This window comes from Oncorhynchus masou, unplaced genomic scaffold (assembly GCF_036934945.1).
Source record: "Oncorhynchus masou masou isolate Uvic2021 unplaced genomic scaffold, UVic_Omas_1.1 unplaced_scaffold_1051, whole genome shotgun sequence".
Classification (NCBI taxonomy): domain Eukaryota; kingdom Metazoa; phylum Chordata; class Actinopteri; order Salmoniformes; family Salmonidae; genus Oncorhynchus; species Oncorhynchus masou.
The window spans coordinates 135,001-161,966 of NW_027000215.1; the positions used below are offsets into that span (position 1 = coordinate 135,001).

At 43.1% G+C, this 26,966-nt stretch overlaps 2 protein-coding genes across 6 annotated transcripts in view; both read left to right on the top strand.

Moving 5' to 3' along the window:
• The window catches only part of LOC135528862 (beta-1,3-galactosyltransferase 2-like), a 9,032-nt gene extending 2,474 nt beyond the window's left edge, over window positions 1-6,558 (top strand). The window contains exons 2-4 of one of the 4 annotated variants that reach the window (XM_064957900.1): window positions 283-335; window positions 1,230-1,429; window positions 3,979-6,558. In XM_064957900.1, the coding sequence (XP_064813972.1) occupies window positions 4,457-5,203 (747 nt within the window). In that variant the 5' untranslated portion in view covers window positions 283-335; window positions 1,230-1,429; window positions 3,979-4,456 and the 3' untranslated portion in view covers window positions 5,204-6,558. Of the gene's footprint in view, window positions 1-278; window positions 336-1,229; window positions 1,430-3,544; window positions 3,563-3,978 lie in introns of those variants that run through there. The other 3 variants (XM_064957902.1, XM_064957901.1, XM_064957903.1) reach the window with 3 other exon arrangements.
• An 8,611-nt stretch (window positions 6,559-15,169) lies between these two features.
• LOC135528863 (beta-1,3-galactosyltransferase 1-like) lies at window positions 15,170-21,056 on the top strand. 2 transcript variants are annotated; one of them, XM_064957904.1, is made up of 3 exons: window positions 15,170-15,312; window positions 19,364-19,518; window positions 19,788-21,056. In XM_064957904.1, exons 2-3 carry the CDS (start codon window positions 19,436-19,438, stop codon window positions 20,806-20,808), a joined length of 1,104 nt encoding a protein of 367 aa, XP_064813976.1. In that variant the 5' UTR covers window positions 15,170-15,312; window positions 19,364-19,435; the 3' UTR covers window positions 20,809-21,056. The 2 variants fall into 2 exon arrangements, with proteins under 2 accessions (XP_064813976.1, XP_064813977.1); XM_064957905.1 differs by having other exon boundaries at window positions 15,172-15,312; window positions 19,791-21,056.
• The last annotated feature ends 5,910 nt before the right edge of the window (window positions 21,057-26,966 follow it).

Genomic DNA, 26,966 nt, shown 5'->3' on the forward strand with positions numbered 1-26,966 from the left:
TCAGTCACTCTAAGGATGTGTCAGTCACTCTAAGGATGTGTCAGTCACTCTAAGGAAGTGTCAGTCACTCCTAGGATGTGTCAGTCACTCTAAGGATGTGTCTGTCACTAAAAGGATGTGTCAGTCACTCTAAGGATGAGTCAGTCACTCCTAGGATGTGTCAGTCACTCCTAGGATGTGTCAGTCACTCTAAGGATGTGTCTGTGAGTTTGTACTCAGGGTCTTGTTAAGTGTGATCTCAGTTGGTCTGTATCTCAGTGTGAAGTCTGTCTGTGGTTACAGATGCTAATGGGAGAAAACCGCTGGCTGGGAGGTTGAGTGAGGATACAACAGAGGTAAGGATTGTCTGAGAATGATAACAAATACATCTGAATTCACCCTTGAAACGTTTAGAGAATAACGGTATGTCTAACAGCAACTATTCTTTGTGACTGTGACATACCTGCACACTCCCCTACATATTTATTTGGACAGTAAAGCTCTCTACTCCAGCATTTGGGATTTGAGATCAATTGTTTTATATGAGGCGAGAGAACAGAATTTTATAACTTTTATTTGAGGGTATTTTCATATACACTGTTCAAAAAAATAAAGGGAACAATGTAACAATGTAACAATGTAACTCCAAGTCAATCACACTTCTGTGAAATCAAACGGTCCACTTAGGAAGCAACACTGATTGACAATACATTTCACATGCTGTTGTGCAAATGGAATAGACAACAGGTGGAAATTATAGGCAATTAGCAAGACACCCCCAATAAAGGAGTGGTTCTGCAGGTGGGGACCACAGACCACTTGTCAGTTCCTATGCTTCCTGGCTGATGTTTTGGTCACTTTTGAATGCTGGCGGTGCTTTCACACTAGTGGTAGCATTGGAAGATTGGATAGCTGCTGCAGTCATTCCCCTCTTCAAAGGGGGAGACACTCTAGACCCAAACTGCTACAGACCTACAGTGGGGAGAACAAGTATTTCATACACTGCCGATTTGGCAGATTTTCCTACTTACAAAGCATGTAGAGGTCTGTCATTTTTATCATAGGTACACTTCAACTGTGAGAAACGGAATCTAAAACGAAAATCCAGAAAATCACATATGATTTTTAAGTAATTAATTTGCATTATTAAGTTCTGCTATTCTGATGTATCAAATACTTATGTCATGCAATAAAATGCACATTAATTACTCAAAAATCATACAATGTGATTTTCTGGATTTTTGTTTTAGATTCCGTCTCTCACAGTTGAAGTGTACCTCAAATGACTGCCTCGCCTGGTTCCCCAACTACTTCTTAGACAGAGTTCAGCGTGTCAAATCGGAGGGCCTGTTGTCCAGACCTCTGGCAGTCTCAATGGGGGTGTGACATGGTTCAATTCTCGGGCCGACTCTTTTCTCTGTATACATCAATGACGTTGCTCTTGCTGCTGGTGAGTCTCTGATCCACCTCTACGCAGACGACACCATTCTGTATACTTCTGGCCCTTCTTTGGACACTGTGTTAATCAACTAACCTCCAGACGAGCTTCAATGTCATACAACTCTCCTTCCATGGCCGCCAACTGCTCTTAAATGCAAGCTAAACTAAATGCATGCTCTTCAACCGATTGCTGCACACACCTACCCACCCGTCCTATTCTGGAATAGAATATGTGGACAACTATAAATACCTAGGTGTCTGGCTAGACTGTAAACTCTCCTTCCAGACTAACATTAAACATCTCGAATCCAAAATTAAATCTAGATTCGGCTTCCTATTTCGCAACAAAGCATCCTTCACTCATGCTGCCAAACAAACCCTCGTAAAACTGACCATCCTACTGATCCTCGACTTCAGCGATGTAATTTACAAAATACAACACTCTACTCAGAAAATTGGATGCAGTCTATCACAGTGCCATCCGTTTTGTCACCAAAGCCCCATATACTACCCACCACTGCGACCTGTATGCTCTCATTGGCTGGCCCTCGCTTCATATCCGTCACCTAACCCACTGGCTCCAGGTCATCTATAAGTCTCTGCTAGGTAAAGCCCCGACTTATCTCAGCTCACTGGTCACCATAGCAGCACCCACCCGCAGCACGTGCTCCAGCAGGTATACTTCACTGTTCACCCCTAAAGCCAACTCCTCCATTGGCTGCCTTTCCTTCCAGTTCTCTGCTGCCAATGACTGGAACGAATTGCAAAAATCACTGAAGCTGGAGACTCATATCTCCCTCACTAACTTTCAGCACCAGCTGTCAGAGCAGCTCACAGATCACTGCACATGTACATAACCAATCTGTAAATAGCCCATCCAACTACCTCATCACCATATTGTTGTTTATTTGATTGATTTATTTTGTTCCTTTGCACCCCAATATCACTACTTGCACACTCATCTTCTGCACATCTATCACCCAATGTTTCATTTGCCATACTGTAATTACTGTAATTACTTCTCCACTATGGCCTATTTATTGCCTCACCTCCCTAATCTTACCTCATTTGCACAAACTGTATATAGACTTTCTCTACTGTATTATTGACTGTATGTTTGTTTATTCCATGTGTAACTCTGTGATGTTGTTTGTGTCGCACTGCTTTGCTTTATCTTGGCCAGGTCGCAGTTGTAAATGAGAACTTGTTCTCAACTGGCCTACCTGTTTAAATAAAGGTGATATGGTCTACCTGGTTAAATAAAGGTGACCTGGTCTACCTGGTTAAATAAAGGTGACCTGGTCTACCTGGTTAAATAAAGGTGACCTGGCCTACCTGTTTAAATAAAGGTGATCTGGTCTACCTGGTTAAATAAAGGTGACCTGGTCTACCTGGTTAAATAAAGGTGACCTGGTCTACCTGGTTAAATAAAGGTGACCTGGTCTACCTGGTTAAATAAAGGTGATCTGGCCTACCTGGTTAAATAAAGGTGACCTGGTCTACCTGGTTAAATAAAGGTGACCTGGTCTACCTGGTTAAATAAAGGTGACCTGGTCTACCTGGTTAAATAAAGGTGATCTGGTCTACCTGGTTAAATAAAGGTGATCTGGTCTACCTGGTTAAATAAAGGTGACCTGGTCTACCTGGTTAAATAAAGGTGACCTGGTCTACCTGGTTAAATAAAGGTGATCTGGTCTACCTGGTTAAATAAAGGTGATCTGGTCTACCTGGTTAAATAAAGGTGACCTGGTCTACCTGGTTAAATAAAGGTGACCTGGTCTACCTGGTTAAAAAAAGGTGAAATAAATAAATACAAAAATATAAGCAGGAACTGAACTGTACACAGTCAGGCAAGATAAAAACAGAACAGAACAAGTGAGACACTTCCTCCAGTAACCGGAAGCTGTGGTCTTCATAAATACATACACTTTTGCTGTATCATTTCTCAAAGCTATTTCTAAACTTTGTAACTGTGTAACATCGCTATCTTGATGTGAACTTGTTTTAAACTAATATGGAAATGTAAAGATATTTGCAAAAGGAACAGGACTGAAACTAGATGGCTTGTAAAAAGCGTTTCGAAACCTTCCTGGCACGACATGGTCTACAGGAGCTACGCAACAGTGACTCGCCACAAACCACTGTCTGTATCTGTATCTGTGTCTGTATGTCCACAAACCACTGTCTGTATCTGTATCTGTGTCTGTATGTCCACAAACCACTGTCTGTATCTGACACCACAGTGTACGAACCGTCTGATCATTTCACAAGGCTTCACTTGAGACATACGCTACCGTTCAAAAGTTTGGGGTCACTTAGAAATGTAGTTGTTTTTGAAAGAAAAGCACGTATTTTTGGCCATTAAAATAGCATCAAATTGATAAGAAATACAGTGCAGACATTGTTAATGTTGTAAATGACTATTGTAGCTGGAAACGACAGATTTTTTTATAGAATATCTACATAGGCGTACAGAGGCCCATTATCAGCTACCATCACTCCTGTGTTCCAGCTTGTTTTTGGTTTGTTACAATTGACCTCCATTTTGTTTTTTTCTAGTGACAAAGATCCCGATGTAATGATCAGTCACTGGGGGACGTGCACCAAGATCCTCCTGGTACTGGTGTCGCTGAGGGTCATATACTATACCGTTCTGGAATATACCAACAACCCAAACCACCCCTACCAGCGTCCCCATTCTAGGAGGACTCCAGATCCTTCAAGAGGAGAGGACTTGTCCTCCGAGAGCATCAGTTCAACGACTAACGATGAATCAACATATTATGTGGAAGTTGAAACTCCAGACAACAAGGACACACCTACAATGTATGTTGACGTTGAACCACAAGCTGAATCAGAAGTTTAACTGGACACAATATTCATTCAGGACTGGCCATCAATAACACCGACCACTGGACTGGCCACTCCTCCTCCGTATGTGTCCCCAGGACCGTACCATGTAGAATACCCATCAGAGTACTCCTTCATCCTGGATGAGCCAGAGAAATGCCGGGAGCAGAACCCCTTCCTGGTTCTGATGGTGCCAGTGGCGCCCTATAACAGGGAGGCCCGTGAGGCCGTCCGCAGGACTTGGGGCAGTGAGAGGCAGGTACTGGGCAGAGAGGTCCGTCTGTTCTTCCTGCTGGGACTGCCCAGTGGAGAGGAGACAGAGCAGCTCCAGGAGAAGGTGCTGCAGGAGAGCAAAGAGCACCAGGATCTGCTGCAGAGCGACTTCATAGACAGCTACAAAAACCTGACCATCAAGACCATGGTGATGATGGAGTGGCTGAGCTCTCGATGCCCCAACGCCTCCTACGCCATGAAGATCGACTCAGACATGTTCCTCAACGTGAACACCTTGGTCAACATGCTGCTTCACGCTCCAACGCAAAACTACATGACTGGACTAGTGGCCCGATGGGGAGCTGTTCTAAGAGACCGTAACTCCAAATGGTACCTTCCAAAGGAGGTGTTTCCTGAACCAGTATACCCACCTTATGCTCTGGGTCTGGGCTATGTCTTCACCTTAGACCTCCCCAGGAAGCTGGTGGAGGCGTCCAGGCATGTTAAAGCCGTCTACATAGAGGATGTGTATCTGGGACTGTGTATGAGACACCTGGGCATCCGGCCTACTGACCCCCCCAGTGGAAACCTTTTTCAGGGGTATGCAGGAGCCCAGGACCGCTGTCACTACATGGCTGTTATCACGACCATCCTCGACACTCCTCAGGAGCTTCTGGACATATGGAGAAACTTGCACCAACCTGGGCCTGTCTGTTATTGAAAACAACACTCTGGGAAAGACAAATAGCCTTGAGTTTAGAGCGTTGGGCCAATAACCCAAAAGGGTGATGGTTCCAATCCCGGAGCTGACAAAATGGCAAATCTGTCACTGTGCCTTTGAGCAAGCACTTAACCCCAGTGCTCCATGGGAGCTGGACAATGGTGTCCCTCACCGGGACCTCGCTCCCTGTGGGTGTCTTGTTTGAGCTGTGACTTTCTATTGGATGCTTTTCTCTGGGTGTGGTAGAGAGGGATTGCCTTATCTCTGTGTTTCTGTGGGTGTGGTAGAGAGGGATTGCCTTATCTCTGTGTTTCTGTGGGTGTGGTAGAGAAGGGTCACCTTATCTCTGTGTTTCTGTGGGTGTGGTAGAGAAGGATTGCCTTATCTCTGTGTTTCTGGGGGTGTGGTAGAGAAGGATTGCCTTATCTCTGTGTTTCTGGGGGTGTGGTAGAGAAGGATCACCTTATCTCTGTGTTTCTGGGGGTGTGGTAGAGAAGGATTGCCTTATCTCTGTGTTTCCGGGGGTGTGGTAGAGAAGGATCACCTTATCTCTGTGTTTCTGGGGGTGTGGTAGAGAAGGATTGCCTTATCTCTGTGTTTCTGGGGGTGTGGTAGAGAAGGATCACCTTATCTCTGTGTTTCTGGGGGTGTGGTAGAGAAGGATCACCATATCTCTGGGCTTATGTGAGTGGTGGAAAAGGTACTCAATCATCATATTCTCTAGTTTTTCTCACTATTCTCTAGTTTTTTTTAAATATTTTTTTTACAGATAGCCAGGGGCACATTCCAACACTGAGACATAATTTACAAACAAAGCATTTGTGTTTAGTGAGTCCTCCAGATCAGAGACAGTAGGGATGACCAGGGATGTTCTCTGTTTAGTGAGTCCTCCAGATCAGAGACAGTAGGGATGACCAGGGATGTTCTCTGTTTAGTGAGTCCGCCAGATCAGAGGCAGTAGAGCTGACCAGGGATGTTCTCTGTTTAGTGAGTCCGCCAGATTAGAGACAGTAGGGATGACCAGGGATGTTCTCTGTTTAGTGAGTCCGCCAGATCAGAGACAGTAGGGATGACCAGGGATGTTCTCTTTTTAGTGAGTCCGCCAGATCAGATGCAGTAGGGATGACCAGGGATGTTCTCTGTTTAGTGAGTCTGTTTAGTGAGACAGTAGGGATGTTCTCTTGATAGTTGTGTGAATTGGACCATTTTCCTGTCCTGCTAAGCGTTCAAAATGTATTGACTATTTTTGGATGTCGGGGAAAATGTATGGAGTCAAAATAACATTCTTTTCTTTAGGAATGTAGTGAAGTAAAAGTAAAAGTTGTCAAAAATGACCATATTAGAGACACATATTTCCCTCAGATTACACAGACCCACAAAGAATTTGAAAACAAATCCAATTTTTGATAATCTGTCGTTCTGCCCCTTGAACAAGTCAGTTAACCCACTGTTCCTAGGCCGTCATTGAAAATAAGAATTTGTTCTTAACTGACTTGCCTGGTCAAATAAAAATATCTACTGGGTGAAATACCACAGTGTGACATCACAGCAGCAAGACGAGTGACTTTTAAACACAAGAAAAGTGTTTCTGTGGGCAAACCAGTGAAGAACAAACACCATTGTAAATACGACCCATATTTATGCTTATTTATTTTCCCTTTTGTACTTTAACTATTTCCACATCATTACAACACTGTATATAGACATAATATGAGCTGACAATATGGAAAATCTGTCGCTGTGCCCTTGAGCAAGGCACTTAACCCCAGTGCTCCATGGGTGCTGGACAACGGTGTCCCTATCCGTGACCCCGCCCCCTTTGGGTGTCCTGGGGGCAGTTGGGATATGAAGAAACACATTACCATTACACACCTGTGAGTAACAGGACAAATATACCCCCCCCCATACTATTTCAACTCCTGTGTTTTACCTTACTGACGTTCAGTGTCCAGAAACCAAGACAACAGTCACAGCTCAAACAACACAACAGTCACAGCTCAAACAACACACCAGTCACAGCTCAAACAACACACCAGTCACAGCTCAAACAACACACCAGTCACAGCTCAAACAACACAACAGTCACAGCTCAAACAACACACCAGTCACAGCTCAAACAACACAACAGTCACAGCTCAAACAACACAACAGTCACAGCTCAAACAACACACCAGTCACAGCTCAAACAACACACCAGTCACAGCTCAAACACACCAGTCACAGCTCAAACAACACACCAGTCACAGCTCAAACAACACACCAGTCACAGCTCAAACAACACAACAGTCACAGCTCAAACAACACACCAGTCACAGCTCAAACAACACACCAGTCACAGCTCAAACAACACACCAGTCACAGCTCAAACAACACACCAGTCACAGCTCAAACAACACAACAGTCACAGCTCAAACAACACAACAGCACAAACTACACAACCAAATCAAATTTTATTTGTCACATACACATGGTTAGCAGATGTTAATGCGAGTGTAGTGAAATGCTTGTGCTCCTAGTTCCGACAATGCAGTAATAACCAACAAGTAATCTAACTAACAATTCCCCAACTACTACCTTATACACACACACAAGTGTAAAGGGATGAAGAATATGTACATAAAGATGAATGCAGTCTCAGAGGTTTGAAGTGACTAAACGCCGCAGACAGGAAGGGGTGTAGACAGAGACAGTGTGACAGTTCAATCGTTACTTCCTCTATCATTTACTGTAAAAGGAAGTCAGCGTTTGGGAGACTGAGACGCACGATGCTGAGGAGGAATTCCGAATGGCATCTTGTCCTCTATATATAGTCTCTGGTCAACAAAATAGTGTTCTATATAGGGGATAAATTACATCTTGTCCTCTATATATAGTCTCTGGTCAACAAAATAGTGTTCTATATAGGGGATAAATTACACCTTGTCCTCTATATAGTCTCTGGTCAACAAAATAGTGTTCTATAGAGGGGATAAATTACATCTTGTCCTCTTTATAGTCTCTGGTCAACAAAATAGTGTTCTATATAGGGGATAAATTACATCTTGTCCTCTATATATAGTCTCTGGTCAACAAAATAGTGTTCTATATAGTGGATAAATTACATCTTGTCCTCTATATAGTCTCTGATCAACAAAATAGTGTTCTATATAGGGGATAAATTACATCTTGTCCTCTATATATAGTCTCTGGTCAACAAAATAGTGTTCTATATAGGGGATAAATTACACTTTGTCCTCTATATATAGTCTCAGGTCAACAAAATAGTGTTCTATATAGTGGATAAATTACATCTTGTCCTCTATATATAGTCTCTGGTCAACAAAATAGTGTTCTATATAGGGGATAAATTACATCTTGTCCTCTATATATAGTCTCTGGTCAACAAAATAGTGTTCTATATAGGGGATAAATTACACTTTGTCCTCTATATATAGTCTCTGGTCAACAAAATAGTGTTCTATATAGGGGATAAATTACACCTTGTCCTCTATATATAGTCTCTGGTCAACAAAATAGTGTTCTATATAGGGGATAAAAAGTAGTGTATTATATAGGGAATAGGGTGCCACTGAGACAATAGTGCAGGGAAGGGTGTACAAGGATGAGAACGATAAACGACACTGATCATTTGGTTCACAGTAGTTTACCGACAGATCAGGATCACTCTGGTTTGAGAGAACTTCAGGATTTCATTTATTTACCAGGCAAGTCAGTTCAGAACAAATTCTTATTTTCAACGGCAGCCTAGGAACAGTGGGTAAACTTCCTTGTTCAGGGGAACAGTGGGTAAACTTCCTTGTTCAGGGGAACAGTGGGTTAACTGCCTTGTTCAGGGGAACAGTGGGTGAACTGCCTTGTTCAGGGGAACAGTGGGTAAACTGCCTTGTTCAGGGGAACAGTGGGTTAACTGCCTTGTTCAGGGGAACAGTGGGTGAACTGCCTTGTTCAGGGGAACAGTGGGTGAACTGCCTTGTTCAGGGGAACAGTGGGTAAACTGCCTTGTTCAGGGGAACAGTGGGTTAACTGCCTTGTTCAGGGGAACAGTGGGTGAACTGCCTTGTTCAGGGGAACAGTGGGTAAACTGCCTTGTTCAGGGGAACAGTGGGTTAACTGCCTTGTTCAGGGGAACAGTGGGTGAACTGCCTTGTTCAGGGGAACAGTGGGTTAACTGCCTTGTTCAGGGGGCAAAACGACAGATTTGAACCTTGTCAGCTCAGGGATTCGATCTTGCAACCTTTCGGTTACTAGTCCAATGCTATAACCACTAGGCTACCTGCCGCCCCAGAATGGTGTATGTACTCTGAAATAAAGTTATTTTTTTATACAACTGGACATGAATAATTGTAGACGTAAGGCCTACATCAAATATGATTCTATGTTGCCTATTTGTTTACCACTGTCAACAATGGAAAGCAATTTTCGTTGAATATATTGACTTGGTTTTCATCCTGTATTTGAATATATACGTGGTTTGTTGTCCACATCCATGTGCTCTTTAAGATGTTGGCTACATGTCTACTCTCTCCTTGATCAACAGGGCTTGGTTTGGCCTGGCCCAACTGTCCTGTTCCAAGTTCTCTGTCTAAATCCACCAAGACACATTCAGCCGGGCGGTTGCCCGGAAACACAGCCTGGTCTCAAAGACTGGATGTGACATAGTAAAGGTAAAAACACCAAGACACATTCAGCCAGGCGGTAGCCCGGAAACACAGCCTGGTCTCAAAGACTGGATGTGACATAGTAAAGGTAAAAACACCAAGACACATTCAGCCAGGCGGTTGCCCGGAAACACAGCCTGGTCTCATAGACTGGACGTGACATAGTACATGTAAAAACACCAAGACACATTCAGCCAGGCGGTTGCCCGGAAACACAGCCTGGTCTCATAGACTGGATGTGACATAGTAAAGGTAAAAACACCAAGACACATTCAGCCAGGCGGTTGCCCGGAAACACAGCCTGGTCTCATAGACTGGACGTGACATAGTAAATGTAAAAAAAAACAGACCTTCAAATTAGAATGATATGTTATGTTTGGTATGGTTACATAAGACAGAAGGTTAGTCAAGTCAGAAACGAGAGGAGGGTGGCTGGTCGGGGTGGATGTGCAACGTGAACCTCTAGCAACCGAAAGGTTATGTGTTTGAATGTCATCACGGATTAGCACCTTTTCAACCACTTACTACTTTTTAGCTACATGCACAGTCTTTCCAGAAATGGATCACTCAGATAGATATTTAGTGTAAAATCGACTCAATGGTTATAAATGAGGCCCATGATCCCCCACTGAACACTGTCTCATCATCATGTCCCTTAGCTTATCTCCCCTTCAGAAGAGTCCTGATGGACTGACTCATGAGATTATTAGTTTATCTCCCCTTCAGTGTGTGTGTGTGTGTGTGTGTGTGTGTGTGTGTGTGTGTGTGTGTGTGTGTGTGTGTGTGTGTGTGTGTGTGTGTGTGTGTGTGTGTGCGTGCGCGTGTGTGCGTGCGTGTGAAAGAGAGAGAAATAGATACACACACGCGCGCACACACGCGCACGCACACACGCACACACACACACACAGTTGAAGATGTTGCCGTTCTACCTGTTCACACATGAAAATAATAAAACACTCCATTCACTGCCTTTGCCAGACTGTGGCCCGTGCTGATGGACGACAACAGAGAGCTACATGAGCCTTTGCCACTCAACCTGAGCCAACCTGATGATATGGCTCAAAGGTGGAAGCATAGCTCAAACATTAACTAGACAGGCCCAGGTGTTGTGTAGACAGGTGCTTTGCTTTCACTCGTGGTTTTACACACAGACGGTATAACTCACTTCATACGGGACAATCTGGAAGAAAGAAAGGAATCCACAAACACAGGTACATAATGATATGTAAAACAGACTTGTCTGGGCAGGAAGGGGAGGGGAGGTACATAATGATATGTAAAACAGACTTGTCTGGGCAGGAAGGGGAGGGGAGGTACGTAATGATATGTAAAACAGACTTGTCTGGGCAGGAAGGGGAGGTACATAATGATATGTAAAACAGACTTGTCTGGGCAGGAAGGGGAGGTACATAATGATATGTAAAACAGACTTGTCTGGGCAGGAAGGGGAGGTGCATAATGGTATGTAAAACAGACTTGTCTGGGCAGGAAGGGGAGGTACATAATGATATGTAAAACAGACTTGTCTGGGCAGGAAGGGGAGGTACGTAATGATATGTAAAACAGACTTGTCTGGGCAGGAAGGGGAGGTACATAATGATATGTAAAACAGACTTGTCTGGGCAGGAAGGGGAGGTACATAATGATATGTAAAACAGACTTGTCTGGGCAGGAAGGGGAGGTACGTAATGATATGTAAAACAGACTTGTCTGGGCAGGAAGGGGAGGTACGTAATGATATGTAAAACAGACTTGTCTGGGCAGGAAGGGGAGGTACATAATGATATGTAAAACAGACTTGTCTGGGCAGGAAGGGGAGGTACGTAATGATATGTAAAACAGACTTGTCTGGGCAGGAAGGGGAGGTACATAATGATATGTAAAACAGACTTGTCTGGGCAGGAAGGGGAGGTACATAATGATATGTAAAACAGACTTGTCTGGGCAGGAAGGGGAGCGGAGGTCCATCATGATATGTAAAGGTGGAAGAAATGCTCACCAATTTAAGCGAGGTGCCGGCTAGCGGAGTAGAACACCTACAAAAATTAAGGACAGCCGCACACTCCAGGAGCTCAGATGCAAAAAATGTCCATCGTTTTCGACAGACAAGCTGTCTTCATCAGCGTATAATGGCAAACACTGCGGGGTGACTCGTTTATAAAGTGTCAAAAGAAAACACACAGGTGTCTGTAATCATGGCCAGGTGTGGCCTGATATCATTGGTTCATTCTCATATATTAAAATAGCATACAAAAAAACGGATAGCGTACGATCATAGATACAATTCGCCTTCAAGCATTTACGATGAAACGCAAAAACACACTAATCACATGAATGGCTTCAGATCAAAGTCTACGTTGAGACCGGAGGGAGCAAGGGTCTATATATTAAAGATCCAGGCAGCCTCTCGTTTTAATAATAAATCGTCGAGGTCACACCCTCTCCTGGGGAGGGTGACATGTTCGATGCCAATATAACGTAGAGACGAAATCGAGTGGTTTTGCTTCCAAAAAGTGGGCAGCACCTGGGTAAGTCGAGTTTTTGCACCTCATGGTGCTACGATGCTCTGAGATACATACTTTTAACTTGAGCTTTGAGGTCTGCTTAATATAGAGGAAAGAATGTTGCCTCCAATGTAATTGTCTGCATCATTTCCAATCACCCATATCTTCATACACGCATGCATACATATACACATATATACATACCTACACCTATATATACACACATACCTATATATACACATACATACCTATATATACACATACATACCTACACCTATATATACACATATATACCTATACCTATATATACACATACATACCTACACCTATATATATACATATATACATACACCTATATACATACACATACCTATATAGATAAATATAGACATATATACCTACACATACCTATATATACCTACACATACCTATATAGACATACATAAACACATATATACATACACATACCTATATAGACATATATATACACATATATACATACACATATATACATACACATACCTATATAGACATACATAAACACATATATACATACACATATATACATACACATACCTATATAGACATACATAAACACATATATACATACACATAAATATATAGATAAATATACCTATATATACCTACACATACCTATATATACATACACATACCTATATATACATACACATACCTGTATAGACATACATATACATATATACATATATACCTACACATACCTATATAGACATACATATACACATATATACCTACACATACCTACAGTGCGTTGCGGAAGTATTCGGCCCCCTTGAACTTGAACCCCTGAACATATCCAGGTGTTAGAATGGCCAAGTCAAAGTCCAGACCTGAATCAAATCGAGAATCTGTGGAAAGAACTGAAAACTGCTGTTCACAAATGCTCTGCATCCAACCTCACTGAGCTTGAGCTGTTTTGCAAGGAGGAATGGGAAAAAAATTCAGTCTCTCGATGTGCAAAACTGATAGAGACATACCCCAAGCGACTTACAGCTGTAATCGCAGCAAAAGGTGGCGCTACAAAGTATTAACTTAAGGGGGCTGAATAATTTTGCACGCCCAATTTTTCAGTTTTTGATTTGTTAAAAAAGTTTGAAATGTCCAATAAATGTCATTCCACTTCATGATTGTGTCCCACAATTGTTGTTGATTCTTCACAAAAAAATACAGTTTTATATCTTTATGTTTGAAGCCTGAAATGTGGCAAAAGATCGCAAAGTTCAAGGGGGCCGAATACCTTCGCAAGGCACTGTACCTATATAGACATATATATACACATATATACATACACATACCTATATAGATATACATATACACATATATGCATACACATACCTATATAGATAAATATACACATATATACCTAGACATACCTATATAGACATACTATATATAGATATACATATACATACCTATATAGATATATGCATACACATACCTATATAGATAAATATACACATATATACATACACATACCTATATAGACATAAATATACACATATATACATACATACCTATATACATACCTATATAGACATACATATAGACATATACAATATACATACATTACAATTTGTACATACCTCTGGATAAGACTAAATGACTTAAATGTAAATGTAATATACATACCTATATAGATATACATACACATACCTATATACATATACAAATATATACATACACATACCTACAGTGGGGCAAAAAAGTATTTAGTCAGCCACCAATTGTGCAAGTTCTCCCACTTAAAAAGATGAGAGAGGCCTGTAATTTTCATCATAGGTACACTTCAACTATGACAGACAAAATGGGGGAAAAAATCCAGAAAATCACATTGTAGGATTTTTAATGAATTTATTTGCAAATTATGATGGAAAAGGCTCAGATTATTGAGGGGGCAGTGCTGCTCTTGGTCTCTGACCATCATTTTGGCTGCATACAGACCAGTTACAGCAGGCACATAAAACAGTTAGGGACTTCTCCTTAGTATCTGGGTCATTCAGGTGGGTGTCTAGGGTATAGGGTCATGGACCGTACCATTAAAATAGGATCATAAATAAATTATTAGATATAAATTATTTTTAAAATGTAGTTCCCCATGATAGGACAATAACAAATCAAACGTATCATCTATTTTAAAACTGTTCCACCATGATAGGACAATAAATAAACAAGACGTATAATTCATTATAAAAGTATATCCGTCATCTGAACAGCATTGAAAGCCCTCTCATACCCTGGCCCACAGCAATACATTGGCTCTGGGATATGCAACCATTTCATTACTCAATCACTCAACTTCAAAACATAACAAATAAAAATAAACACACACCACACATTATGTGCTTTCTGTTTACTTCATTTTTATCTTCACTATGTTGAATTAGTGCTTGTGTGTTCAGTTAGTTATATGTGAAGATATATAGAAAAATCTATATTTTTTATTGTATTGTTACAATCCATAACTGGGCTAGAATTGTGTTTATTTTCCTCATCTATGAGAACTTTGTAATTTTTAAAATAACAATGGAGTGGTCTTTGTGTCTCTGAACAACTGGTTATCAATATATAGTTTATCGACGACGAGAGCTACTCGTTTCGCTTTTAATCGATTTTCTTTGAAAATTGGATATATAACTTTGCGCCGTTCTGCAATTTCCTTCGGAAACTGATCATTCAGCCAATTTTGGTCCCAGCAAGTCTTTTATCAAGGCTTTTAACCATTGTTTTATCTTTCAATTAAGCAAATTTGGCAACGATTGGGCGGTCATACCTTTGGCCTCTCTGTCCGAAGCGGTGTACACGTTCAAATTGGATTTTGTCGATAACTTCGCGTGGGATCTGAAGCGCTGTAAGGAGGAACTCTCTAACTACAGATTGAGGAACTTCCCCTTCTTTCTCCTCGATACCTGTAAGTACCCGATTCTCTCTCATGGATCTAGTTTGTATGTCCAGTAAGGCTTCCCTCAGAACGGTGTTCTCCTTTTTAATTTAATTCATTTCGGTTTCAATCTTATTAAGTGTCCCTTTCAAGCTTGTGTGTTTCCTTCTCCAATGTCACAGCTTTTTCATCACTCATCTCGAGGCTTGCCTTCAACTCTTTTATATCCTTACGAACTAATTCAAGTATACCCAGGTTTTTTGATTTTAACAGATCGATTTTGACCTTTACCATTCCCGGTGGTGAAAATATTAAGTCGTCTGTGTCTGTAGAAGTCACGTTTCCGTATTGAAATCGGTTCCCCTGTCTTACTCTTCGTCATGTTTGGGTGTTGCTTGTTTTCGTAATATTTTTCGATAAAGTCTCTAGTCTTTGTTTTGTGTTATTATCCAGATTGAAGGTTATCACCCACCAGATTTTGTAGTGCTAATATTTTAGTCTAACTTGCCAATATTGAATATTACGTTTTATCTTCAGGTGCTCTACATAACTTCGTTCAGTCCGCCATTACCTTTGCGTAATTGGCATTCTATCCACATTATTTTTTTACCACAAGGACAAGTTAAAAGATAAATATTTGCTTTAGTGGAGCAAGTGATAACACCTTTGATTGGGATATGTTTCACTGTTTGGGCGCTATATTCATTCATGTTTTTCATGTTATATTTATATCTGAATATTAACCAATGAGATCAGGCCACACCCGGCCATGATTACAGACACCTGAGTGTGTTTTTTAACACTTTATAAACGAGTCACCCCGCAGTGTTTGTCATTATACCCGGATGAAGACAGCTTGTCTGTCGAAAACGGTGGACATTTTTTTTTTTTTGCATCTGAGCTCCTAGTCTGCAGCTCTTCTTTGTTTGTTTACAGAATTATATGTAAAACAGACTTGTCTGGGCAAGAAGGGGAGGGTAGAGATGAGATACATAAACACATGAATCCATGTGTCATTGTTAATGTAGTAACAGGAAGTGAATTGAGCCTGATCCAGGTAGACGCTACAGCAGCCACACTCAATAGGGGTATCGCGGAACGGACCCAGAACGGGGTCAATACGGTCCCCACTGTAATTATTTTAATGATTTGATTATTATTATTATTTTTAATGAAGTTAGTCGAGCTTTCAACTTTCTGTTGTAGAGAGTTATAGCAACACAATGCACAAGGTCCAGTGACACAGTGTAGAATTGCACAAGTTGTTGTCCTCTTGTTACGCCACCGAGTAGTTGTTGTCCTCTTGTTACGCCACCGAGTAGTTGTCCTCTTGTTACGCCACGAGTAGTTTTCCTCTTGTTACGCCACCGAGTAGTTTTCCTCTTGTTTGTCCTCTTGTTACGCCACCGAGTAGTTGTCCTCTTGTTACGCTCACCGAGTAGTTGTCCTCTTGTTACGCCACCGCCACCGAGTAGTTGTCCTCTTGTTACGCCACCGAGTAGTTGTCCTCTTGTTACGCCACCGAGTAGTTGTCCTCTTGTTACGCCACCGAGTAGTTGTCCTCTTGTTACGCCACCGATAGATGTTAGAGAGGTATTTATAACCTGTCAAACTTCACGTTGATCAACCACAGGTCAAAGTTATCTATGCAGGTAAGTTAGGCTAACCAGTTAGCCAAATCTGGTAGTTATCGCGTCCAGATTACGTCCACAGGGGCCTCGAAGGTGTGGTGCTATCTTTTATTTATTTTATCTTTTATTTAAACTAGGCAAGTTAGTTAAAGAACAAATTCTTATTTTCAATGCTGGCCTAAAAACCTTTGGTTAACTGCCTTGTTCAGGATTAGAACGGCAGATTATTTTTACCTTGTCAGCTCAGGGATTCAATCTTGCAAACTTTCGGTGACTAGTCCAATGCTCTAACCACTAGGCTAGCTGCCACCCCACTATGTGGTGTGGTATTATGTGGTGTGGTACCACCACTGCAGAAACACAGGGATAAGGCGATCCTTCTCTACCACACCCACAGAAATAAAGGGATAAGCCACCAACAGTTCTGAGATTTCCATACCCAGCTACAACATTTTCCGTCAAGATAGAACTGCCAAGGGGGAGGAGTTGCAATCTACTGCAGAGAGAGTCTGGCCATGCCTTCCGCCTGGCTACTCCAACCTCTGCCAACAGCTCCGCCCCCCCGCAGCTACTCGCCCAAGCCTCTCCAGGTTCTCCTTTACCCAAATCCAGATAGCAGATGTTCTGAAAGAGCTGCAAAACCTGGACCCGTACAAATCAGCTGGGCTTGACAATCTGGACCCTCTATTTCTGAAACTATCCGCCGCCATTGTCGCAACCCCTATTACCAGCCTGTTCAACCTCTCTTTCATATCGTCTGAGATTCCCAAGGATTGGAAAGCTGCCGCAGTCATCCCCCTCTTCAAAGGGGGAGACACCCTGGACCCAAACTGCTACAGACCGATATCCATCCTGCCCTGCCTATCTAAGGTCTTTGAAAGCTCAGTAAACAAACAGGTCACTGACCATCTCGAATCCCACCATACCTTCTCCGCTGTGCAATCCGGTTTCCGAGCAGGTCACAGGTGCACCTCAGCCACGCTCAAGGTACTAAACGATATCATAACCACCATCGATAAAAAACTACTGTGCAGCCGTCTTCATCGACCTGGCCAAGGCTTTCGATTCTGTCAATCACCATATTCTTATCGGCAGACTCAGGAGCCTCGGTTTTTCTGATGACTGTCTTGCCTGGTTCACCAACTACTTTGCAGACAGAGTTCAGTGTGTCAAATTGGAGGGCATGCTGTCCGGTCCTCTGGCAGTCTCTATGGGGGTGCCACAAGGTTCAATTCTCGGGCCGACTCTTTTCTCTGTATATATCAATGATGTTGCTCTTGCTGCGGGTGATTCCCTGATCCACCTCTATGCAGACGACACCATTCTATATACTTCCGGCCCATCCTTGGACACTGTGCAGTCAAACCTCCAAACAAGCTTCAATGCCATACAACACTCCTTCCGTGGCCTCCACCTGCTCTTAAACGCTAGTAAAACCAAATGCATGCTTTTCAACCGTTCGCTGACTGCACCCGCCCGCCTGACTAGCATCACCACCCTGGATGGTTCCGACCTTGAATATGTGAACATCTATAAGTACCTAGGTGTCTGGCTAGACTGTAAACTCTCCTTCCAGACTCATATTAAACATCTCCAATCGAAAATCAAACCTAGAGTCGGCTTTCTATTCCGCAACAAAGCCTCCTTCACTCATGCCGCCAAACTTACTCTAGTAAAACTGACTATCCTACCTATCCTCGACTTCGGCGATGTCATCTACAACATAGCTTCCAACACTCTACTCAGACTGCATCCAATTTGCTATCACAGTGCCATCCGTTTTGTCACCAAATCACCTTATACCACCCACCACTGCGACCTGTATGCTCTAGTCGGCTGGCCCTCGCTACATATTCGTCGCCACACCCACTGGCTCCAGGTCAACTACAAGTCCATGCTAGGTAAAGCTCCGCCTTATCTCAGTTCATTGGTCACGATGGCAACACCCACCCGTTGCACACGTTCCAGCAGGTATATCTCACTGACCATCCCCAAAGCCAACACCTCATTTGGCCGGCTTTCCTTCCAGTTCTCTGCTGCCAGAGACTGGAACGAATTGCAAAAATCGCTGAAGTTGGAGACTTTTATTTCCCTCACCAACTTTAAACATCAACTATCTGAGCAGCTAACCGATCGCTGCAGATGTACATAGTCCATCTGTAAATAGGCCACCCAATCTACCTACCTCATCCCCATACTGTTTTTATTTTATTTACTTTTCTGCTCTTTTGCACGCCAGTATCTCTACTTGCACATCATCATCTGCTCATTTATCACTCCAGTGTTAATCTGCTAAATTGTAATTATTCGCTCCTATCTCATGCCTTTTGCACACACTGTATATAGACTTTATTTTTTCTACTGTGTCATTGACTTGTTTGTGTTATTGTCTTGTTAATTGTTTACTCCATGTGTAACTCTGTCACACTGCTTTGCTTTATCTTGGTCAGGTCGCAGTTGCAAATGAGAACTTGTTCTCAACTGGCCTACCTGGTTAAATTAAAACAATCTTACCCAAATGCATGATGGGGGTCTGCCACGACTTCTGGACCCAGCACCCCCCACCTGACGCCCATGATGCCCAGCCCCTCATCGCTAAACAATGGTGAGCCACAGAGGTAGAGGGGGGGGACTTCTCTTCTAAACATCGAACATTCAAATAAAATCTAGTGCATGATGTTGATTGATTGTATATAGTATGATGAAGTGAACATAGTTCATATGTAAAAAGAAAAACCATCTTATATCTTACTAACTATAAAATATATTAACTTCCATTGTGAATTTAAACCAACGTAAGGAGTAATGAATCAAATAGAGAAACAGTGGTCAGACACTGACAGTAGATGTATTTTTCTCAACCTTGTGTTTCAGCAGTACTGATGATAGCCAGAAGGGGGCAGACAGAACACAGCTCAAAAAGAGACGCTGGTGTCGCAACAGCTGCCTTGGCCTGTTTCTGTTCCTGGTCGTGATGATGACTGTGGTCATCCTGGAAGTTGACCTCAAAGAACAGATCTCACCTTCAACAACCAAGCCAGCAGCAAACATGTCCCGAGGACCGTACCATGTACAATACCCACATGAGTACTCCTTCATCCTGGATGAGCCAGAGAAATGCCGGGAGCAGAACCCCTTCCTGGTTCTGATGGTGCCAGTGGCGCCCTATAACAGGGAGGCCCGTGAGGCCGTCCGCAGGACTTGGGGCAGTGAGAGGCAGGTACTGGGCAAAGAGGTCCGTCTGTTCTTCCTGCTGGGACTGCCCAGTGGAGAGGAGACAGAGCAGCTCCAGGAGAAGGTGCTGCAGGAGAGCAAAGAGCACCAGGATCTGCTGCAGAGCAACTTCATAGACAGCTACAAAAACCTGACCATCAAGACCATGGTGATGATGGAGTGGCTGAGCTCTCGCTGCCCCAACGCCTCCTACGCCATGAAGATCGACTCAGACATGTTCCTCAACGTGAACACCTTGGTCAACATGCTGCTTCACGCTCCAACGCAAAACTACATGACTGGACTAGTGGCCCGATGGGGAGCTGTTCTAAGAGACCGTAACTCCAAATGGTACCTTCCAAAGGATGTGTTTCCTGAACCAGTATACCCACCTTATGCTCTGGGTCTGGGCTATGTCTTCACCTTAGACCTCCCCAGGAAGCTGGTGGAGGCGTCCAGGCATGTTAAAGCCGTCTACATAGAGGATGTGTATCTGGGACTGTGTATGAGACACCTGGGCATCCGGCCTACTGACCCCCCCAGTGGAAACCTTTTTCAGGGGTATGCAGGAGCCCAGGACCGCTGTCACTACATGGCTGTTATCACGACCATCCTCGACACTCCTCAGGAGCTTCTGGACATATGGAGAAACTTGCACCAACCTGGGCCTGTCTGTTATTGAAAACAACACTCTGGGAAAGACAAATAGCCTTGAGGTTAGAGCGTTGGGCCAATAACCCAAAAGGGTGATGGTTCCAATCCCAGAGCTGACAAAATGGCAAATCTGTCACTGTGTCTTTGAGCAAGCACTTAACCCCAGTGCTCCATGGGAGCTGGACAATGGTGTCCCTCACCGGGACCTCGCTCCCTGTGGTTGTCTTGTTTGAGCTGTGACTTTCTCTTGGATGCTTTTCTCTGGGTGTGGTAGAGAGGGATTATCTCTGTGTTTCTGTGGGTGTGGTAGAGAAGGGTCACATTATCTCTGTGTTTCTGTGGGTGTGGTAGAGAAGGGTCACATTATCTCTGTGTTTCTGTGGGTGTGGTAGAGAAGGGTCACCTTATCTCTGTGTTTCTGTGGGTGTGGTAGAGAAGGGTCACCTTATCTCTGTCTTTCTGTGGGTGTGTAGAGAAGGGTCACATTTTCTGTGTTTCTGTGGGTGTGGTAGAGAAGGGTCACATTATCTCTTGTGTTTCTGCAGTGGTGGAAAAGGTACTCAATCATCATACTTGAGTAAAAGTAAAGATACCTTAATAGAAAATGACTCAAGTAAATGTGAAAGTCCCCCAGTAAAATATGACTTGAGTAAATGTCTAAATGTATTTGGATATAAATGTACTTTTTACTTTTGATAGCAAAGCATAAGTATAAATCAATTCAAATTCCTTATATTAAGCAAACCAGACGGCACTGTTTTCTAGTTTGTTTTAATTTTTCCAACACTGAGACATCATTTACAGATAGCCAGGGGCACACTCAACACTGAGACATCATTTACAGATGCACACTCCAACACTGAGACATCATTTACAGATAGCCAGGGGCACACTCCAACACTGAGACATCATTTACAGATAGCCAGGGGCACACTCCAACACTGAGACATCATTTACAGATAGCCAGGGGGACATCACAGATAGCCAGGGCACACTCCAACACTGAGACATCATTTACAGATACACACACTCCAACACTGAGACATCATTTACAGATAGCCAGGGACACACTCCAACACTCAGACATCATTTACAGATAGCCAGGCACACGCCAACACTCAGACATCATTTACAGATAGCCAGGGTCACACTCCAACACTCAGACATCATTTACAGATAGCCAGGGACACACTCCAACACTGAGACATCATTTACAGATAGCCAGGGACACACTCCAACACTGAGACATCATTTACAGATAGGGACACACTCCAACACTGAGACATCATTTACAGATAGAGGGACACACCCCAACACTGAGACATCATTTACAAACAAAGCATTTTTCAAGTGAGTCCTCCAGATTTGGGATGTTCTCTTGATAGTTGTGTGAATTGGACCATTTTCATTTTGGGTGTCAGGGGGAAATGTATGGAGTCAAAATAACATTATTTTCTTTAGGAATGTGGTGAAGTAAAAGTAAAAGTTGTCAAAAATGACCATATTAGAGACACATATTTCCCTCAGATTACACAGACCCACAAAGAATTTGAAAACAAATCCAATTTTTGGTGATGGAGGTAAACCCAGGCCCCGCGTGTCCCCAGGCACCCTCATTTGTTGACGTCTGTGATCGAAAAAACCTTGGTTTCATGTCAACATCAGAAGCCTCCTCCCTAAGTTTTTTTTTTACTCACTACTTTAGCACACTCTGCCAACCCTGATGTCCTTGCCGTGTCTGAATCCTGGCTTAGGAAGGCCACCAACAATTCTGAGATTTCCATACCCAGCTGCAACATTTTCCATCAAGATAGAACTGCCAAAGGGGGAGGAGTTTCAATCTACTGCAGAGAGAGTCTGCAAAGTTCTCATACTTTCCAGGTCTATACCCAAACAATTTGAACTTCTAATTTTAAAAATTAACCTCTCCAGAAATAAGTCTCTCACTGTTGCCGCCTGCTATCGACCCCCATCCGCTCCCAGCTGTGCCCTGGACACCATTTGTGAATTGATCGCGCCCCATCCAGCTTCAGAGTTCGTTCTGTTAGGTGACCTAAACTGGGATATGCTTAACACGCCGTCAGTCCTCCAATCTAAGTTAGATGCCCTCCAATCTCACACAAATCATCAAGGAACCCACCAGGTACAACCCTAAATCCATAAACATGGGCTCCCTCATAGACATTATCCTGACCAATTTGCCCTCCAAATACACCTCCGCTGTTTTCAATCAGGATCTCAGCAATCCCTGCCTCATTGCCTGTACCCGCTATGGGTCCGCGGTCAAACGACCACCCCTCATCACTGTCAAACGCTCCCTAAAACACTTCTGCGAGCAGGCCTTTCTAATTGACCTGGCCCGGGTATCCTGGAAGGATATTGACCTCATCCCGTCAGTCGAGGATGCCTGGTCGTTCTTTAAAAGTAATTTCCTCGCCATCTTAGATAAACATGCCCTGTTCAAAAAATGCAGAACTAAGAACCGAGATAGCACTTGGTTCCCCCAGACCTGACTGCCCTTGACCAGCACAAAAACATCCTGTGGCGGACTGCCATAGCATCGAATAGTCCCCACGATATGCAACTGTTCAGGGAAGTCAGGAACCAATACACGCAGTCAGTCAGGAGAGCAAAGGCCAGCTTTTTCAAGCAAAAATTCGCACCCTGTAGCTCTAACTCCAAAAGGTTTTGGGACACTGTAAAGTCCATGGAGAACAAGAGCACCTCCTCCCAGCTGCCCACTGCACTGAGGCTAGGTAACACGGTCACCACTGATAAATCCATGATAATCAAAAATGTCAATAAGCATTTCTCAACAGCTGGCCATGCCTTCCTCCTGGCTCCTCCAACCCCGGCCAACAGCTCCGCCCCCCGCAGCTACTCGCCCAAGCGAGACAGCAGATGTTCTGAAAGCGCTGCAAAACCTGGACCCATACAAATCAGCTGGGCTAGACAATCTGGACCCTCTTTTTCTAAAACTATCCACTGCCATTGTTGCAACCCCTATTACCAGCCTGTTCAATCACCTTCGTTTCGTCTGAGATCCCTAAAGATTAGAAAGCTGCCGTGGTCATCCCCCTCTTCAAAGGGGTGACACCCTAGACCCAAACTGCTACAGACCTATATCCATCCTGCCTTGCCTATCTAAAGTCTTCGAAAGCCAAGTTAATAAACAGATCACTGACCATTTCGAATCCCACCGTACCTTCTCTGCTGTGCAATCTGGCTTCCGAGACGGTTACAGGTGCACCTCAACCACGCTCAAGGTACTAAACGATATCATAACCGCCATCGAGAAAAGACAGTACTGTGCAGCCGGTGATCGACTCTGTCTATCACCGTATTCTTATAGGCAGACTCAATAGCCTTGGTTTTTCTAATTACTGCCTCGCCTGGTTCACCAACTACTTTGCAGACAGAGGTCAGTGTGTCAAATCGGAGGGCATGTTGTCCGGACCTCTGGCAGTCTCTATGGGGGTACCACAGGGTTCAATTCTCGGGCCGACTCTTTTCTCTGTATATATCAATGATGTCGCTCTTGCTGCGGGTGATTCCCTGTTCCACCTCTACACAGACGACACCATTCTGTATACTTCTGGCCCTTCCTTGGACACTGTGCTAACTAACCTCCAAACGAGCTTCAATGCCATACAACACTCCTTCCGTGGCCTCCAACTGCTCTAAAACGCTAGTAAAACCAAATGCATGCTTTTTCAACCGTTCGCTGCCCACACCCGCCCGACTAGCATCACCATCCTGGATGGTTCCGACCTAGAATATGTGAACCACTATAAATACCTAGGTGTCTGGCTAGACTGTAAACTCTCCTTCCAGACTCATATTAAACATCTCCAATCCAAAATCAAATTGAGAATTGGCTATCTAATTCGCAAAAAAGCCTCCTTCACTCACGCCGCCAAACTTACCCTAGTAAAACTGACTATCCTACCGATCCTCGACTTCGGCGATGTCATCTACAAAATAGCTTCCAACACTCTACTCAGCAAATTGGATGCAGTCTATCACAGTGCCATCCGTTTTGTCACCAAATCACCTTATACCACCCACCACTGCAACCTGTATGCTCTAGTCGGCTGGCCCTCGCTACATATTCGTCGCCAGACCCACTGGCTCCAGGTCATCTATAAGTCTATGCTAGGTAAAGCCCAGCCTTATCTCAGTTCACTGGTCATGATAACAACACCCACCCGTAGCACACGCTCCAGCAGGTTTATCTCACTGATCATCCCCAAAGCCAACACCTCATTTGGCCAGCTTTCCTTCCAGTTCTCTGCTGCCAGAGACTGGAACGAATTGCAAAAATCGCTGAAGTTGGAGACTTTTATTTCCCTCACCAACTTTAAGCATCAACTATCTGAGCAGCTAACCGATCGCTGCAGCTGTACATAGTCCATCTGTAAATAGGCCACCCAATCTACCTACCTCATCCCCATACTGTTTTTATTTTATTTACTTTTCTGCTCTTTTGCACGCCAGTATCTCTACTTGCACATCATCATCTGCTCATTTATCACTCCAGTGTTAATCTACTAAATTGTAATGATTTGCTCCTATCTCATGCCTTTTGCACACACTGTATATAGACTTTCTTTTTTCTACTGTGTCATTGACTTGTTTGTGTTATTGTCTTGTTTATTGTTTACTCCATGTGTAACTCTGTCACACTGCTTTGCTTTATCTTGATCAGGTCGCAGTTGCAAATGAGAACTTGTTCTCAACTGGCCTACCTGGTTAAATAAAGGTGATCTGGTCTACCTGGTTAAATAAAGGTGATCTGGTCTACCTGGTTAAATAAAGGTGATCTGGCCTACCTGGTTAAATAAAGGTGATCTGGTTTACCTGGTTAAATAAAGGTGATCTGGCCTACCTGGTTAAATAAAGGTGATCTGGTCTACCTGGTTAAATAAAGGTGATCTGGCCTACCTGGTTAAATAAAGGTGATCTGGTCTACCTGCTTAAATAACGGTCATCTGGTCTACCTCTTAAATAAAGGTATCTGGTCTACCTGGTTAAATAAAGGTGATCTGGTCTACCTGGTTAAATAAAGGTGATCTGGCCTACCTGGTTAAATAAAGGTGATCTGGTCTACCTGGTTAAATAAAGGTCATCTGGTCTACCTGCTTAAATAAAGGTCATCTGGTCTACCTGGTTAAATAAAGGTGATCTGGTCTACCTGGTTAAATAAAGGTGATCTGGCCTACCTGGTTAAATAAAGGTGATCTGGTCTACCTGGTTAAATAAAGGTGATCTGGTCTACCTGGTTAAATAAAGTTGATCTGGTCTACCTGGTTTCAATAAAGTTGATCTGGTCTACCTGGTTAAATAAAGGTGATCTGGTCTACCTGGTTAAATAAAGGTGAAATAAAACAATTAATACAAATACCTGGTTAAATATGAAATAAACAATTATACAAATATATATATAGTCTCTGGTCAAAAACAGTGTCCTATATAGTTTATATAATTTGTACTACCATTAAATGTCAGTTATTGTGAAAAACGGAGTTTAAAATGCTCTTGGCTGAGGTGTATGTAAACTGTACATTTGAGCAGCATACAGGACAAACAAACTGGTTCAATGTTGGTTTAGTGGAAAAATATTAAAACGGACTACAGGCAATGTATTGGAAAACTTCTAACAGATTTTTTCTTAAAATACCAGAAAAGTAAGATTGCTAATATTTCTAAAATCATAATATGTACGTCTTCATGACAGAAGTTAAAAGATATTATATCCCAGTATCTTCTGTGATCTCTTTTTCTCTCTCAGACACACACAGGTGATATAGGAGGTTGTAAATGTTGACATTGACGGTGATAAGTACTATTGTTGATATTTAGTTCAAGGTCTTAAAAGTCCGGCTTGTGTTCTGTTTGTAACACTCAATGACACATCACTGACAGAAGGAAACGGTTACCATGAGAGTGAAGCCAACAACACAGGAAGCCACAGAGAAAGCAGCTGTGCTACTGACATGCTGAGACCCATAAAGTCAGACAGCAGCCCTCCCACCGATGCTCCGCCCAATGCCAATCAACCTTCAGAGACGGAAGAGAAAGTGATAAATCTCACTGGCTCTTTTTCCTGGCTCATTTGAAGTCAACGAAATGAGCAGAACAGACCCAGCTACTATCGCAATTGGTGTTTATGGGAGAACTACCCCT